Below are 14,306 nucleotides of genomic sequence, written 5' to 3'. Positions count from 1 at the left end.
CCCGCGCTTTTCTATTGGTCGGCGCCACCATCCATCTCTAGAGGGCAGGCGCGCACGCCTGCGCGGTCCCGGGCCGCGGTTGTGCCTTCGGTGCCTGTCACCTGCGTGTCCCCTTCCGGGGCGGCGGGGCCGCGGTGTCCCCTCACGGGCTCTGCCAAATAAAGCTCCACCCGCCAGGCCTGCTCGCTCCAGGCCGTGCGCCCGCTTTCTCCGCTGGCAAATAGTTCCCGGGGCGGCTACAGGTCCCTTCCTCTCTATGGCTGCTCGGGAAGGAAGGGCACCTCGCTGTGGCCGCTCTGTCCGCCGGTACCATAGAGCGAAGCCGGAAGCGGTCGCCTAGCGACGAGCGCTTCCCTTCCCGCCCCGGGGAAACTTCTGGGCGGGCGCGGTGCATTGTGGGGCGGAGTCTGTCTGAGGTGGGGGGCAGCTGAGCAAGGAGCGCCGCCAGGATGATGGTGAGTCCCATCCGCCGCCATCCTCGCCGCTGCCGCATCCCTCCGCCCGGGGGCGGCCCGCTCGGCCTCCGCCACCCTCCAGGGGCCGTGTTTGGCGGGGTTGTGGCGGGGCCGGTGCGCGTTCGGGGCGGGGGGCGGTGCGTGTGTGTGTGTAACGGCGGAGGCCGCCCTGCCGCAGAGGCCTACCGTTACCCGGGGGCTGAGGGGACGGGTCGGGCCCCGGTTCCCGCCGGGTTCTTGGGTCCGGTGGGGAGGCGCTGGGTGGGAGCGGTGGGTGCCGGGAGTTGTAGTCACCCAGCGCCGGGCGTTGCCGGAGCCCCGGCCCCTTGGCCGCGGCCCCCTCAGCCGGGGACGGGTCCCTCTCGATCGCGGCGTTCCCCAGCCCCGTCGCTCAGGCTGCGGCACAAGGGCGGCGTGTCTTCCTCTACCCTGATGTATTTTTTTGGGGGGGAGAAGGGGGAGGCAAGGGTTTCTTTCCCGTTGAGATTTCTGGTGGGTGTGGAAGAACTCGGTACGTTTCCTAGTGCAAAATCTCCCCAGGATTTAGGGAGGTCTGGCTGGGCTATTCACACCTTTCTATATTTTAATTTACTCTCAGGCAGGTGTAAATCGCTTCATTTGTATTCGTCTACCAAAGGAAACCTGTTTTTTGGGGCCGTTAAGGGTACGGTCCCACAGCCTGTACTGGAGGCAGTTGGATAAATCCCAGTTATGCTGTGGGAGGTGGAAGTTAGGGTATGGTCCCACAGCCTGTACTGGAGGCAGTTGGGTAAATCCCAGTTATGCTGTGGGAGGTGGAAGTTAGGGTATGGTCCCACAGCCTGTACTGGAGACAGTTGGGTAAATCCCAGTTGCCCTGTGGGAGATGGAAGTTAGGGTACGCTCCCACAGCCTGTACTGGAGGCAGTTGGGTAAATCCCAGTTATGCTGTGGGAGGTGGAAGTTAGGGTATGGTCCCACAGCCTGTACTGGAGACAGTTGGGTAAATCCCAGTTGCCCTGTGGGAGATGGAAGTTAGGGTACGCTCCCACAGCCTGTACTGGAGGCAGTTGGGTAAATCCCAGTTATGCTGTGGGAGATTAGAGTACGGTCCCACAGCCTGTACTGGAGACAGTTGGGTAAATCCCAGTTACGCTGTGGGAGATGGAAGTTAGGGTATAGTCCCACAGCCTGTACTGGAGACAGTTGGGTAAATCCCAGTTGCGCTGTGGGAGATGAGAAGCCGTTAGCTTGTGTGAAGGCCGGGGGTTTTGAAGGAGGCTGCAGGTTTTCATTTTGGGGCGTGATGGTGGCTTGCCAGGCACGAGAGGAGCCCCCACCCGCCCCGGCTGTTGGGGTTGGAGTAACGGCTCTGCCGGGGGTTCTCTCCTCAGCCCACGCCGGTTATCCTGCTGAAGGAGGGGACGGACACCTCGCAGGGCATCCCCCAGCTCGTCAGCAACATCAATGCCTGCCAGGTGATCGCAGAAGCCGTCCGCACGACCCTGGGACCTCGGGGCATGGACAAGCTCATTGTGGATGACCGGGGTAAGCACTGGGCAGCACTGAGAAGCCAAGCAGCCACGGAGAAAAGTGGCTTGGAAAGACTCCCCAAGCTTCCTATGGATTAAAACCAGCGTTTGCATATATGAAGGCTTCAACTTCCTCGCCCCGTACCAGACTTAACCCTTGCAACAGAGGTTCAGTTTCTGTCTTGATGTTCGGTTTAACACCTTGACTCTGGCCCCTGCTGTGGAAGAGAAATTAATTGTCAGACCTCCCTGAGGAACGCCCCGTTTGCTGCCTCCCTGCCTGAGTTCTGGCAGCTGAGGTCTGTTGTGAGGCTGGGCAGAGCCAGGGTTAGTGGGAATAGACATGAAAAGTCCATGCCAGAAAGGAGAAATGGTGTCTTGAGCCTGATCTTTGGGTATCCCTGACCGTCCCGAGTTATTTAATTTTTAAACGAGGCTCGTAATGTGTGTGCAGTTACTCAGCAGTTGTGGCTGAGCCTGAGGTCAGTGGATTTTACTGGGTTGATTTTTTTTTTTTTTTTAAAAGATGTGATTTAGGGATGAAACTCGCCTCCCTCTCGAAAGACTTGTACGAAGTCACCAAACCAAGATGTTGTTTGTGTTTTTTTTTTATTGCTGTTGCTGAAGGGTGGGATGGAAGGTCTTGGAATTGTCTTGAAATAGTTTTTATTAATGGGAACTAATAACTTTTATTAAAAAGGATAGTTGGATTTAAATTTGCTAATAACTAGGCTGATTGGTTTCTAGTCTAGTGAACGTCAGACTAGAATATCTGGTTTTATCTATTGAGAAGTAAGAGGGAAACAAATTTAAAGCTCCTCTTAATTGGCCAGGAGAGTTGTTTAATGCTCAGACTAACTTTGCTTAATCTGCTCCAAAAATGGGCTAAAAATGCTCTTTGTGTGGAACAGAGGCACCTCCTGAGATGCCCTCTGGGAAGCAGCTGTGCTGGGCTCCCCCTCTCCGGGGGGTGACATCTTCATTTGCCTCTTCAGCCCATGTACAGTTGGGTGGCTGGCTGTAGGAGCGGGTTAAAATGTCGTGGTGACCGTAACAGGAAAAAACCTTGGTGGTTTGGCTGAATTAAAATGACTTTTAAGCGGACACTTGGCCTGAGAGCCTGTGGTTGTTCTGACGTGACAAGATTCACAGCGGTGCAGGACCAGGGCTGGACTGGGCAACGCTGTAGCCTCATAATGGGTTGGGGCCACGTTTTACCTGAAAGGTGAAATGGTGGAGCGCAGTGAGACCGGCTGGTCGGAAATTACCGGTGTGTTAACGTCTCTGGGGTCTGAAAAGCTCCCTTTGGTGCTGGGATGCCCTTTCACAGTGCCGGGGGCTTTACTCGTGGCGGTACTTGACTTCCTTTCCTCCATCAACCCTAGGCAAAGCCACTATCTCAAACGATGGTGCCACCATCCTGAAGCTCCTGGATGTTGTCCATCCGGCTGCGAAGACTCTGGTGGACATTGCCAAGTCTCAGGACGCAGAGGTGGGAGCATAATCTGGCTCATGGGGTGCTGGCACTTCTTCTGGTTTCTGTATTGACACCTTCTCTTTTGTGATGAGCTTCAAATCTTTTACAGGGTTTCAGGCAGATCTGGTTGGGGGGTTTGGAAACTTCAAAGAGACAAAGGTCACAGTTTGTGAGTGTAGGTGACCGGGAAATGAGACTACACAGAATCACAGAATGTCAGGGGTTGGAGGGGACCTCTGGAGATTATCTTGTCCAACCCCCCTGCCAGAGCAGGGTCACCTACAGCAGGTCACACAGGAACACATCCAGGTGGGTTTTGAATGTCTCCAGGGAAGGAGACCCCACAGCCTCCCTGGGCAGCCTGTTCCAGGGCTCTGCCACCCTTAATGGAAAGAAGTTTTTCCTCATGTTGAGGTGGACCCTCCTGTGCTCCAGTCTGTGCCCGTTGCCCCTTGTCCTGTCACTGGGCACCACTGGGAAGAGCCTGGCCCCATCCTCTTGACACCCATCCTTTAGATATTTGTAAGTGTTGATAAGGTCTCCTCTCAGCCTTCTCCAGGCTAAAGAGCCCCAGGTCTCTCAGCCTTTCCTCGTAGGAGAGATGCTCCAGCCCCCTCATCATCTTCGTATCCCTCCGCTGGACTCTCTCCAGTAGTTCCCTGTCCCTCTTGAACTGGGGAGCCCAGAACTGGACACAGCACTCCAGTTGTGGCCTCACCAGGACAGAGTAGAAGGGGAGGAGAACCTCCCGTGACCTGCTGGCCACACTCTTCTTCATGCACCCCAGGATGCCATTGGCCTTTTTGGCCACAAGGACACAATGCTGCCTCATGGTCATCCCATTATCCGCCAGAACTCCCAGATCTTTCTCTGCAGAGCTGCTCTCCAGCCTGTACTGGTGCAGGGGGTTATCCCTCCCCAGGGGCAGGACCCTACACTTGCCGCTGTTAAACCTCACCAGGTTCCTCCCCATCCAGGTGTCGCCGAACGGCAGCCCAGCCTTCTGCTGGATCTGCCCCTCCTCCCAGCTTCATATCATCAGCAAACTTGCTGAGGAGACCCTCTATCCCTCAAGTGGGACGTAGTCTGAACCCAGCCCTTCTTAATAGCTAATTAATCCGGCCAGCAGAGAAAATAACGAAGTCTGATTTCCTCTGGAAGCCCTTGCATGGTTTGGAAGCCGCTGTCGCAGCGGCTCTGCGGCGTGCGGGTGACACGGAGCCTTCCCTTTCCCTGCAGGTCGGCGATGGCACCACGTCCGTCACTCTGCTCGCTGCCGAGTTCCTGAAACAAGTGAAGCCCTACGTGGAGGAAGGCCTCCATCCTCAGATCATCATCCGTGCCTTCCGCACCGCGACGCAGCTGGTAAGGAGGCGCTGCCGGAGCTGGGGAGGGTGTTTTGGGCTCCACCAGAGCGGCTGGGGAGAGGAGTTGTGTGCTGAAGAGGGAAAATAACACACTTCCAGGCAAAACTCGGTGATGTGTGGCCCTGGGGAGCAACAGGAGCGAGCTCCTGTCTTGCTGTGAGCATCAGCTGCCTCTCCCGCTGTCCGTGAGCTGTTGGCACCTCTGGAGCTCTGTCACATCCTTTGGTTTTTTCCAAGGCAGAATGAATAAACAGGAAAATTTGTTGTTCTGATTTCTGCTGCTGCTTAAACCTGACGTCATGTGAAGCCCATCGGTCCCATTAAGCTGAATCCTCTCTGGGGGTTAACTCCCTCAGTAGCCCCTGGGTTCCTCAGATCTCCGTTGAAAGCAGCCCTGAGGCTCTTCCCGATCCTCTTAAATTTATATCAATGCGTTTCTTAGAATTGCTGTGCTGGAAGGGGTGGAATAGCTTAAATGCTTGAAACTTCAGTGATGTCGAAGTAGGGAATAAAAGATAAGACCAGATACAAAGAGCGAAGTTGGAGATGTGATCAGCATGAATCATTAATCCAGCTGCTGGCTTGTGTTTTGGCAGGCTGTAAACAAGATCAAAGACATCGCCGTTGCGGTGAAGAAGGAAGATAAAGAGTAAGTTTCTCTTGCAGATGGCCTGGTTGTGTAGCTGGGCTGCAGTTAGCTGGGAGGAGGGTGTTTCTGACTGCTGCTGTGGCTCTGGCTGAGGTGTCGAGGTCGGGCTGACCAGCTGCAGCCCCACACTGGGGTTATTTTGAGTTTTTTTTGGGATTTCCTGCTCCTCTGGGGAAGACGCTGGGCTCTCACTTGGGCTGCAGCGAAGTATGTAGGCCAGTGTTTTCCAGTGCACGTGGAGGAAGCCAGGGACCAAAATAAGCGGCCTGATTTCTTTTTTTTTTTTCCAGTGGTGGTGGAGACTGGCAGCTTTTGCTGCCATCAGTGGCGGTGTTAAATGCTCAGCGCTGCTCTGAGAGTCAGATCCCTTGTTAGCTGTTGAGTACATGAAGTTAGCTAGCTGGTAGCAGCAAGGAAATGGTCCCTGCAGCTGAGGTGAGGCTACTAGAGCTCGTCTCCTGGCATTTTAAGCCCTTCTCTGATCTGAAGGGAGTGATCTTGGCCTCTCTGCGGGGATTAATCATGCACAATGTTTAATGAGCTCGTGAAAAGAATCCACAAGCGAGCAAGACCTTGTCTTTTAATTTCTTGCAGCGAGCAGAGAAGCCTCCTGGAGAAGTGTGCGGCCACAGCCCTGAGCTCCAAGCTGATCTCCCAGAGCAAAGAGTTTTTCTCCAAGATGGTTGTGGATGCCGTCATGATGCTGGACGACTTGTTACAGCTCAAGATGATCGGAATAAAGAAGGTGCAAGGAGGCGCTTTGGAGGTGAGTTCTGCCGCGGCCTGGCCTGAAGGGAGGGGAGGCAGCGATCGGCTCGAGCAGAAACAGCCCAGCTTGATGAGGCCTGGTCAGGCATTACCAAAGCTGTTCGCAGGAGGAGGAAGCTCAGTGAGTAGGGCTGGATTTCTTTTCTGTAGGTAGAGAATCGGCTTTTTTGAGCCAAATACACTCTTCTCTCTCTTGCCACCCGTTGTTGGTGATACGATGGAGTACCTTTGTGTATGGAACCACACACGAGTGTGTGGCGGGGAGTTGTCTGTGGGCTGTGGGACAGCTGGTGTCCCTGTGCGCTCTCCTGTGTTGATTTTGGGGCCCTTCTGAAAAGCAAAGCCTGCCACGGGCTCTGTGAATTACTATTCTGTGGCTGTTCCTGCCTGTAAACAGTCTGTGCAAGCATCTTCGTTGAGAAGAGACGTTGTAATTATGTAATTATACCATTGTCCTGTCCAGACAACTCATTTAGTGAATTAGGAACGTTTCAGCATCTGGTTTTGTGGTGTCTGGGCCCGGTGGTGTTCTGAGGCTTGCAGAAATTGGTCCCCTGGGGAGGGCGGTGTCTCCCGTTCTGGAGAAGAGCAGCTCTCCCTGCTCCGTTTTGTGGGGCCCTTGTGTTCTGCAGGAGATTCCCCTCGGAGACCTGTATGAGGGTGGGGCAGATAATTTAGCACACCGCTTTACAGGGCTGGAGATCCTGGGTCTTCTCACCCTGTCATAGAGCAGAGAAAACCTGTGCTTGTCCCAGCTTAGGAGGGACGGGGATCCTCTGGGCAGAGCTGAGTCCGCAGCCCGTGGTTAGATCCTCACGGGGTGGGAAGTTGAGATGCTGGTTTCTCTCCCAGCTGTGAAATCACAAAGTTCACTTCAGGTTGAGCAGGGCCATCCTGCCACAAAACAATCCGGGAGGTGGTGATGGAGCTGGGAGAACCAAACCAGGGCAACCCCCCACGCCGAGCGTGGGGCTGTGGCTGAGAAGTATCCGCCTTCCAAGGGTAGAAGCGGGAAAGGCATCGGAGGGAGAACAGATCGCTCCATCCCTTGGTCTTCAGGCCGTGGGCAGCGTCTCTCGCTGCGGTGTTCGGAGGGGTAGAAAGGAAGCGATAGAAGGTGGTTTGGTGAACAGAGAGAAGAAAATATTTGCTGCTTATGTTCTCAAAAAGTGGGTTCATCAAAGACGACGGCTGTCGGGGGGGCGCTTTGTGAACGAGCACTCCGCGAGCGGGGTGTCTCCCGTGGGAGTGACGAACCCCGCTGAGGAAACCTCGGGGAGGGGCTGAGCCTAACGCCAACCCCTGCCTTCAAGGACTCGCAGCTGGTGGCCGGCGTTGCCTTTAAGAAGACGTTCTCTTACGCTGGCTTCGAAATGCAGCCCAAGAAGTACCAGTCTCCCAAAATCGCCTTGCTGAACGTGGAGCTGGAGCTCAAAGCCGAGAAGGACAACGCCGAAGTCCGAGTGAACACGGTCGAGGTAAGAGCCGGCACGGGAGCCCGTCCCGCTGCCTCCCGCCCGCAGGGAGGCGGCGGAACAAATGGTGTTGCCTTCTGCCCGTCCTTCCCCTGCTGGGCTGGGCTGCCTCCTTTGGGAGAAGGCTACGGCAGACCTGGAATTCCAGCGGCTTTAGGGGGTGCTGCCGCTCGGGGCTCGTGCCTCAGCTCCGCGGTGGTAAGCCGTCAGTGTCAAACAAGTGGCCCTCCAGGGGAGGCTTGTCCAGCCGTGCTTCCAACGCTGAAAGAGCCTCTGCAGGTGGAAGCAGACACGGCAGCCCTTTGGGCAGGGGCTCTCCTTCTGTCTTGGTAAAATACCTTTGGGAAACGCGGTGGTTCTCTGACACCACCCTGAAAGTACGGCGGTGTTGTGTGTGTGTTTGGTCCCTGTGTAGTTGGGGGGGGGTCTAAAGGTCCCCGGGGTGCTTGGCTTTTGGGGTCTCGGCCTCTCTGGGGTCTCAGTAAAGGTTCCCTCTGTGGTGGTGAACACGATGGTCCCTTCTGTTGTAGTCAGCTGCCGCGTGTGGTGTTGCTGGGTGTGTGTAAGCCCTCCCGGCTGTCTGCCTGTATTTCGCTGACGGCGGGAGCACAAACTGAAGCCTGAGCACGCTGGTAAAGCAGGAGGTTTCTCAGGATTTGTGTTTTTCCTCTGATAGATACTCTAAGTCTCTCCGCCCCGGCATCATGCACAGCTCTGCAAACCCCTCTCAGACACCAGCGTAATCCCTTCTTCCTCCTTGGGCTCTCTCTTGAGCTGTCGCTGCCTCTTTGCCAGCTCATCCAGCCCCTTAATCGACTCCCTCCTGCTGCTGGAAGCGTTTTAACAGCCGCAGCTCTTTGGCATAAAAATGGGGCGACCTAAAATCACCCGAATCTTGGAAAGCCCTTGTCTGCCGGGGCTGCGCAGGGCAGCGTCGCTGCTGCCTTGGTGTTAGGAGAGCTGCGGGGGGGCGTTTGCTGTCCTTTAACGTGAGCGCTTGTCTCTCTGCCCTCCCTGCCAGGATTACCAGGCCATCGTGGATGCCGAGTGGAACATCTTGTATGACAAACTAGACAAAATCCACAAGTCAGGAGCCAAAGTTGTCCTCTCCAAACTTCCCATCGGCGACGTGGCCACTCAGTACTTTGCAGACAGAGACATGTTCTGTGCTGGCCGTGTCCCGGAGGAAGATCTCAAGCGAACGATGATGGTGAGCTGCCTTGTTTCAGAACAAAGGCTTTGGATCCCGTTTTAACGGTGCCAGGCTGGTCCTTGCCAAAGCAGGGCAGCAATCAGTGGCTGAATGCTCTGTTCCTTCCAAAGATTGAAACCACGTTGGCAAAAATGGCACAATTTATTACGTAAAGTTGCCATATACCGGCAAAGCTGGTCCTTGGTGCAATTCGTGTGTGATTGTTCATTCCCTCTACGCTGCTTTTGTTGTTTCCCTGATGTTGTTATACGTTGGGGTCTGTACATTGGGTCTGTAGGGGTTTATTTTCCCTAGTTCTTGCCTCTTCCATCATGAGTGTTTTTTTCCTGCGCTTCCTTAGTGCAGCTGCTGGACTCCAGAGCCTGTGAGTCAGCACTTAGAAGCAGCATAACCTTATTTTGCTGTCGAGGATCATCTCTGATGTTGGTAGCCTGCCTAGAGATGGGAGAAGGAGGAGAGGTTTTTTCCTGCAGGGTGGCCTTGCATCAGCTGAAAGTCTGGGCTGCCTTTTGGAGAGTGGGAACCTGCTGGTCAAACTGGTCTTGTTTGTCAGGGTGGTCATGCCACGGTTTCTCTCCTCTCCACACAGGCGTGTGGCGGTTCCATCCAGACCAGCGTCAACGCCCTGTCGGACGATGTCCTGGGCCGCTGCGAGCTCTTTGAGGAGACTCAGATTGGAGGAGAGAGGTAAACACGGACCTGTCGTCCTGCGTGAGCGCTCTGATGTGGGTCTGGAAAGTCGGGGTCTAAGCGTTGGCAGGCTTGAGCACCTCGAGGCGACGGTGTGAAAACAAGATTGTGTCCTTTCAGCTCTTTCTGAGGCTGAGGGAGGGTGCAGGAGGAAGCTTTCCTCTAAATCTTGCCTCTTTTGTAGGCTTTTAAAAATAGGTGTTTATTCCCCGGGGCTTCAGAGGAAGCACGGTGCTGTTCCTTCCTTCCTAACTTAAAAGCGATGCCTTTTGGGGTCGGTTGTGGCCCTTTGCTGATACCCCACGGCGACGCTGTTGGCGCCACCGGAGCTGGGGGGCTGTGGAACGGGGCTCCCCCGGCGCTAGAGGAGAAATCTCCCCTTTGGGGCTGCCTGCCCCCATCTGCCGCCTCCCTGCCCGCTCAACACGAGAGCGCTGGTCGAGCCTAAAGCCCGGTGACCCCCCCCCCCTCCCGTCGTGCTCTCGGCAGGTACAACTTCTTCACGGGCTGCCCCAAGGCGAAGACCTGCACCATCATCCTGCGAGGGGGCGCGGAGCAGTTCATGGAGGAGACGGAGCGCTCCCTGCACGACGCCATCATGATCGTCAGGAGGGCCATCAAGGTGAGGGCCGAGAGAGGGACCTCCCCGCTTTGAGGGGGGCCGAGGGAACCCTGGCGCAGCTGTAACTCTTCCTAGAAACCTCTGCCCGCACCAGGATTTGGCCGAGGGCTCTCGGGAGAGACGGGGAGCTCCCCGCCGGGAGCGGGCGGCGGCGGATGGATGAACTCGAGCGCTGTTCCCCGGCCACAGCAGCGCTGTCTCTCTGCAGGGTTGCCAGCTGCTTTCCAGGGTTGTCTTCCCTTAGCACAGCCGTGCCTCGCGCTTGCTGGGGCGTGGGGTGTTCTGTCAGCGCCTCCATCCTAAAGGGAACACGAGCTTATTTCTTTTTTTTGGGTGCATCTGGGTGGATCTCCGCTAGGTTTGAACAGCAGGATTGATCTCACGTGCGCGTTGGCGCCGGTTCGAGCCGCTTGTTCCCTCTTTGGGTGACCAGTCTGGGGGGGAGGGTGGCTGTCCCCTGACTGTGGAGGTAGGCCGGGAGCACCGAGGGAGGAGCTTGAGGCCCGAGGGAGGAGCTTGAGGCCCGAGGGAGGAGCTTGAGGCCCGAGGGAGGAGCTTGAGGCCCGAGGGAGGAGCTTGAGGCCCGAGGGAGGAGCTTGAGGCCCGAGGGAGGAGCTTGAGGCCCGAGGGAGGAGCTTGAGGCCCGAGGGAGGAGCTTGAGGCCCGAGGGAGGAGCTTGAGGCCCGAGGGAGGAGCTTGAGGCCCGAGGGAGGAGCTTGAGGCCCGAGGGAGGAGCTTGAGGCCCGAGGGAGGAGCTTGAGGCCCGAGGGAGGAGCTTGAGGCCCGAGGGAGGAGCTTGAGGCCCGAGGGAGGAGCTTGAGGCCCGAGGGAGGAGCTTGAGGCCCGAGGGAGGAGCTTGAGGCCCGAGGGAGGAGCTTGAGGCCCGAGGGAGGAGCTTGAGGCCCGAGGGAGGAGCTTGAGGCCCGAGGGAGGAGCTTGAGGCCCGAGGGAGGAGCTTGAGGCCCGAGGGAGGAGCTTGAGGCCCGAGGGAGGAGCTTGAGGCCCGAGGGAGGAGCTTGAGGCCCGAGGGAGGAGCTTGAGGCCCGAGGGAGGAGCTTGAGGCCCGAGGGAGGAGCTTGAGGCCCGAGGGAGGAGCTTGAGGCCCGAGGGAGGAGCTTGAGGCCCGAGGGAGGAGCTTGAGGCCCGAGGGAGGAGCTTGAGGCCCGAGGGAGGAGCTTGAGGCCCGAGGGAGGAGCTTGAGGCCCGAGGGAGGAGCTTGAGGCCCGAGGGAGGAGCTTGAGGCCCGAGGGAGGAGCTTGAGGCCCGAGGGAGGAGCTTGAGGCCCGAGGGAGGAGCTTGAGGCCCGAGGGAGGAGCTTGAGGCCCGAGGGAGGAGCTTGAGGCCCGAGGGAGGAGCTTGAGGCCCGAGGGAGGAGCTTGAGGCCCGAGGGAGGAGCTTGAGGCCCGAGGGAGGAGCTTGAGGCCCGAGGGAGGAGCTTGAGGCCCGAGGGAGGAGCTTGAGGCCCGAGGGAGGAGCTTGAGGCCCGAGGGAGGAGCTTGAGGCCCGAGGGAGGAGCTTGAGGCCCGAGGGAGGAGCTTGAGGCCCGAGGGAGGAGCTTGAGGCCCGAGCTCTGCTGGTGGAGGCGCTGCCCCTGCGGGCCTTGCTGGGTTGTGCACAATAACGTGGTGTTTTCTGGTTAAAACCAGCTTCGGGGCTGAGTGCCCTGAGGGGATGGGAAGAAGCGTGTCAAAATTTTTTGGAACTCTCGATTTTTAGGAAGAACATCCTGATCTCTACTGAAACAAATAGGGAAGGGGGGCGGGGGGAAATAGCAGAACTTGGCCGCGAAGTGCTGGTGCAAAGACCTTTTTGGTTTTGGATGCTTTATGAAAGCGAGGGGAGGCTTGCCCAGCGCAAGGGGGCTGCGCTCTGCCGTCCCTCCCCTGGTACAGCGGCCCCAAACTGGCCCAGCTGGGAGGTGCTGCTGGCAGCTGCCGCCGGAGGTTCTCGGCCTGTTCGTGAAGCTCCCGGCGAAGCTGGCGGGGGCTCCCGGGGGCGGCAGCAGCCTGGGCTGTCGGTTCCCCTGGGCCGGGTGCGTTTCCATCACCCTAACCCTCGCAGGAAAGGAGGCTTTCCCCGCTCTTCCCCCTCCCTGGAATGCGAGCGAGCGTTTCCCCTCCTTTCAGAACGACTCGGTGGTTGCCGGCGGGGGTGCCATAGAGATGGAGCTTTCCAAATACCTCCGGGACTACTCCAGGACCATTCCAGGCAAGCAGCAGCTGCTGATCGGTGCTTACGCTAAAGCCCTCGAGATCATTCCCCGCCAGCTCTGCGACAACGCTGGCTTCGACGCCACCAACATCCTCAACAAGCTCCGGGCCAAGCACGCGCAGGTGGGTGCCCACCCCTGAACCGAGGGCTCTGGGGGAGAACCAGTCACCTGTGGGGGCTTGGTTGGTTGTTTTTTTTTTCCCTTTCCTTTCTGAGCCCGATGGATCCGGTGTCATTCAGCTCGGCTCGTGTTGGGCTTGTGTCCTCTTTGATTAAACGCCGTGTGGTGTTTGCAGATCGAGCGGGGGCTTGGTGCAGGCTTCTATAAAAGGAAAGGACCCGTTTTTTTTCCCTTTGATCGCAGCTGTCGGGTGACTTCTAGCGCTGGGAGTTTGGATTTGCTTTATAAAAAGGCATCATTTGTCAGGAGGGAGGCTTCTATATTAAACTTTAAAGCGGTTTAGAGCGTGGAAGGCGGCCCAGCCGTGCGTTTTCCAGAGGAGCTGCAGACTGGAGCTCCGGATGGCGACCGTTTTGGGGTTTGTGGCGCGCGTGCCTGCACACACAATCCTAATCCACGCGGTTGGAGGCCGCCCCTTGGCTTCTCACTGCTTTGTGGGGTCGCTCCCGCCACGTTTCATCCTGCTGGGGATCATGGGGTTGGGGGAAATGCCCCGAAATTCCACCCTACGGCAAGGTCCGGTCTCTCCCTCAACGCCTGCGTGTCTTTGCTTCCCAGCGAGCTGTCCCTGGCGTCCTGCCCGGCCCAGTAACGAGTCCCTCTTCCCCCTCCTGTCCCACCAGGGCGGTATGTGGTACGGTGTGGACGTCAACAACGAGGACATCGCCGACAACTTCGAGGCCTGCGTGTGGGAGCCGGCCATCGTGCGCATCAACGCCCTGACGGCCGCCTCCGAGGCCGCCTGCCTCATCGTCTCCGTGGACGAGACCATCAAGAACCCCCGTTCCGCCGTGGACGCTGCGCCCAGCGGCCGGGGCCGGGGCCGAGGCCGACCCCACAACCACTGAGCCCCCTCCCCCCAGCTCCCCCTCGGCGCAGCGGCTGACGCTCCCCTCCAGCGGGCGAAGCGAGACAGCATCGATTTCGAGCTGAATTAACGGACCCTTCACCAGATGGTCCTTTCGAGGGCTGACGGGCACCCACTGGCCTGGTTTAATGAGTCAAATCTTGGCCTCGGCAGCGACGACCTCCTGCGAGAGGCCCTACCCCAACGCAGCGCTGAGCCCCTCGGGCTCGTCTCGTCCTTCCCCTTGAAGCCCCGCTGAGCAGAGCCCCCTTCAGCGCTGGCCAGGCGGGCAGCGGCCGTGGGGCTTGTTCCTATTTATAGATGGGTTGGGTTTGGTTTGGTGTTTTTTTTTCCTTTCTGCTGGGGGTTTTGAACCCAGCCTCAACCCCCAATAAAAAGATGAGGTCGTTTCAGTGGCAAACGGGCGTGTTCCTCTCTTTGCAGCTCCCTTCCTTCTGCGGGGCGGTAGCTCGGGGTTAGGGGGACAAGGTGACCCTTTCTAACTGTTTTTTTGCCCTGTTTAAAAGCAGGCGCTGTGCTGGGAAGAAGGACCAACTCCCAGTGCCCTCCCAGTCCCCCGTTACCTCTCCTCTCCTACCACTTAAGGCCGTTTCTAATTGCTTTTGCTTAATGAGCCGTTTACATGGTCCCTTTGTGGGAGGTGTCCGACATCTCTGGAGGGGCTGCTGGGAGGGGAGGGGGGGGCTGCAGCGCTGCAGGGAGGGAGCGTGATGCTGGTGGCGTCTCTGGCAAGAGGATTCCCCTGAGGAGGCTTGAGGTGGGTGGGTTGAAAGTGCTCGTGGAGGACAGGGAAAAGATCGGATACCAACCCTTGGAGAT

At 57.6% G+C, this 14,306-nt stretch overlaps 1 protein-coding gene across 1 annotated transcript; it reads left to right on the top strand.

The window, feature by feature from the left end:
* Nucleotides 1-408: 408 nt before the first annotated feature.
* CCT7 (chaperonin containing TCP1 subunit 7) lies at nucleotides 409-13,887 on the top strand. The gene is made up of 12 exons (XM_086463800.1): nucleotides 409-455; nucleotides 1,829-1,982; nucleotides 3,352-3,458; nucleotides 4,683-4,808; nucleotides 5,407-5,459; nucleotides 6,054-6,225; nucleotides 7,541-7,705; nucleotides 8,724-8,912; nucleotides 9,505-9,602; nucleotides 10,095-10,227; nucleotides 12,354-12,560; nucleotides 13,243-13,887. Exons 1-12 carry the CDS (start codon nucleotides 450-452, stop codon nucleotides 13,465-13,467), a joined length of 1,635 nt encoding a protein of 544 aa, XP_086319926.1. The 5' UTR covers nucleotides 409-449; the 3' UTR covers nucleotides 13,468-13,887.
* Nucleotides 13,888-14,306: the final 419 nt, after the last annotated feature.

This window comes from Leptosomus discolor, chromosome 4 (assembly GCF_034619465.1).
Source record: "Leptosomus discolor isolate bLepDis1 chromosome 4, bLepDis1.hap2, whole genome shotgun sequence".
Taxonomy (NCBI): Eukaryota; Metazoa; Chordata; class Aves; order Leptosomiformes; family Leptosomidae; genus Leptosomus; species Leptosomus discolor.
This window is presented reverse-complemented; position numbering and strand designations above follow the sequence as displayed.

What these genes read in the sequence shown, in the direction of transcription:
- CCT7 (XM_086463800.1), top strand. An exon ending in TCCGAGTGAACACGGTCGAG is followed by an intron (nt 7,706 to 8,723) that starts GTAAGAGCCGGC and finishes CCTCCCTGCCAG; the next exon opens with GATTACCAGGCCATCGTGGA. An exon ending in ATCTCAAGCGAACGATGATG is followed by an intron (nt 8,913 to 9,504) that starts GTGAGCTGCCTT and finishes CTCTCCACACAG; the next exon opens with GCGTGTGGCGGTTCCATCCA.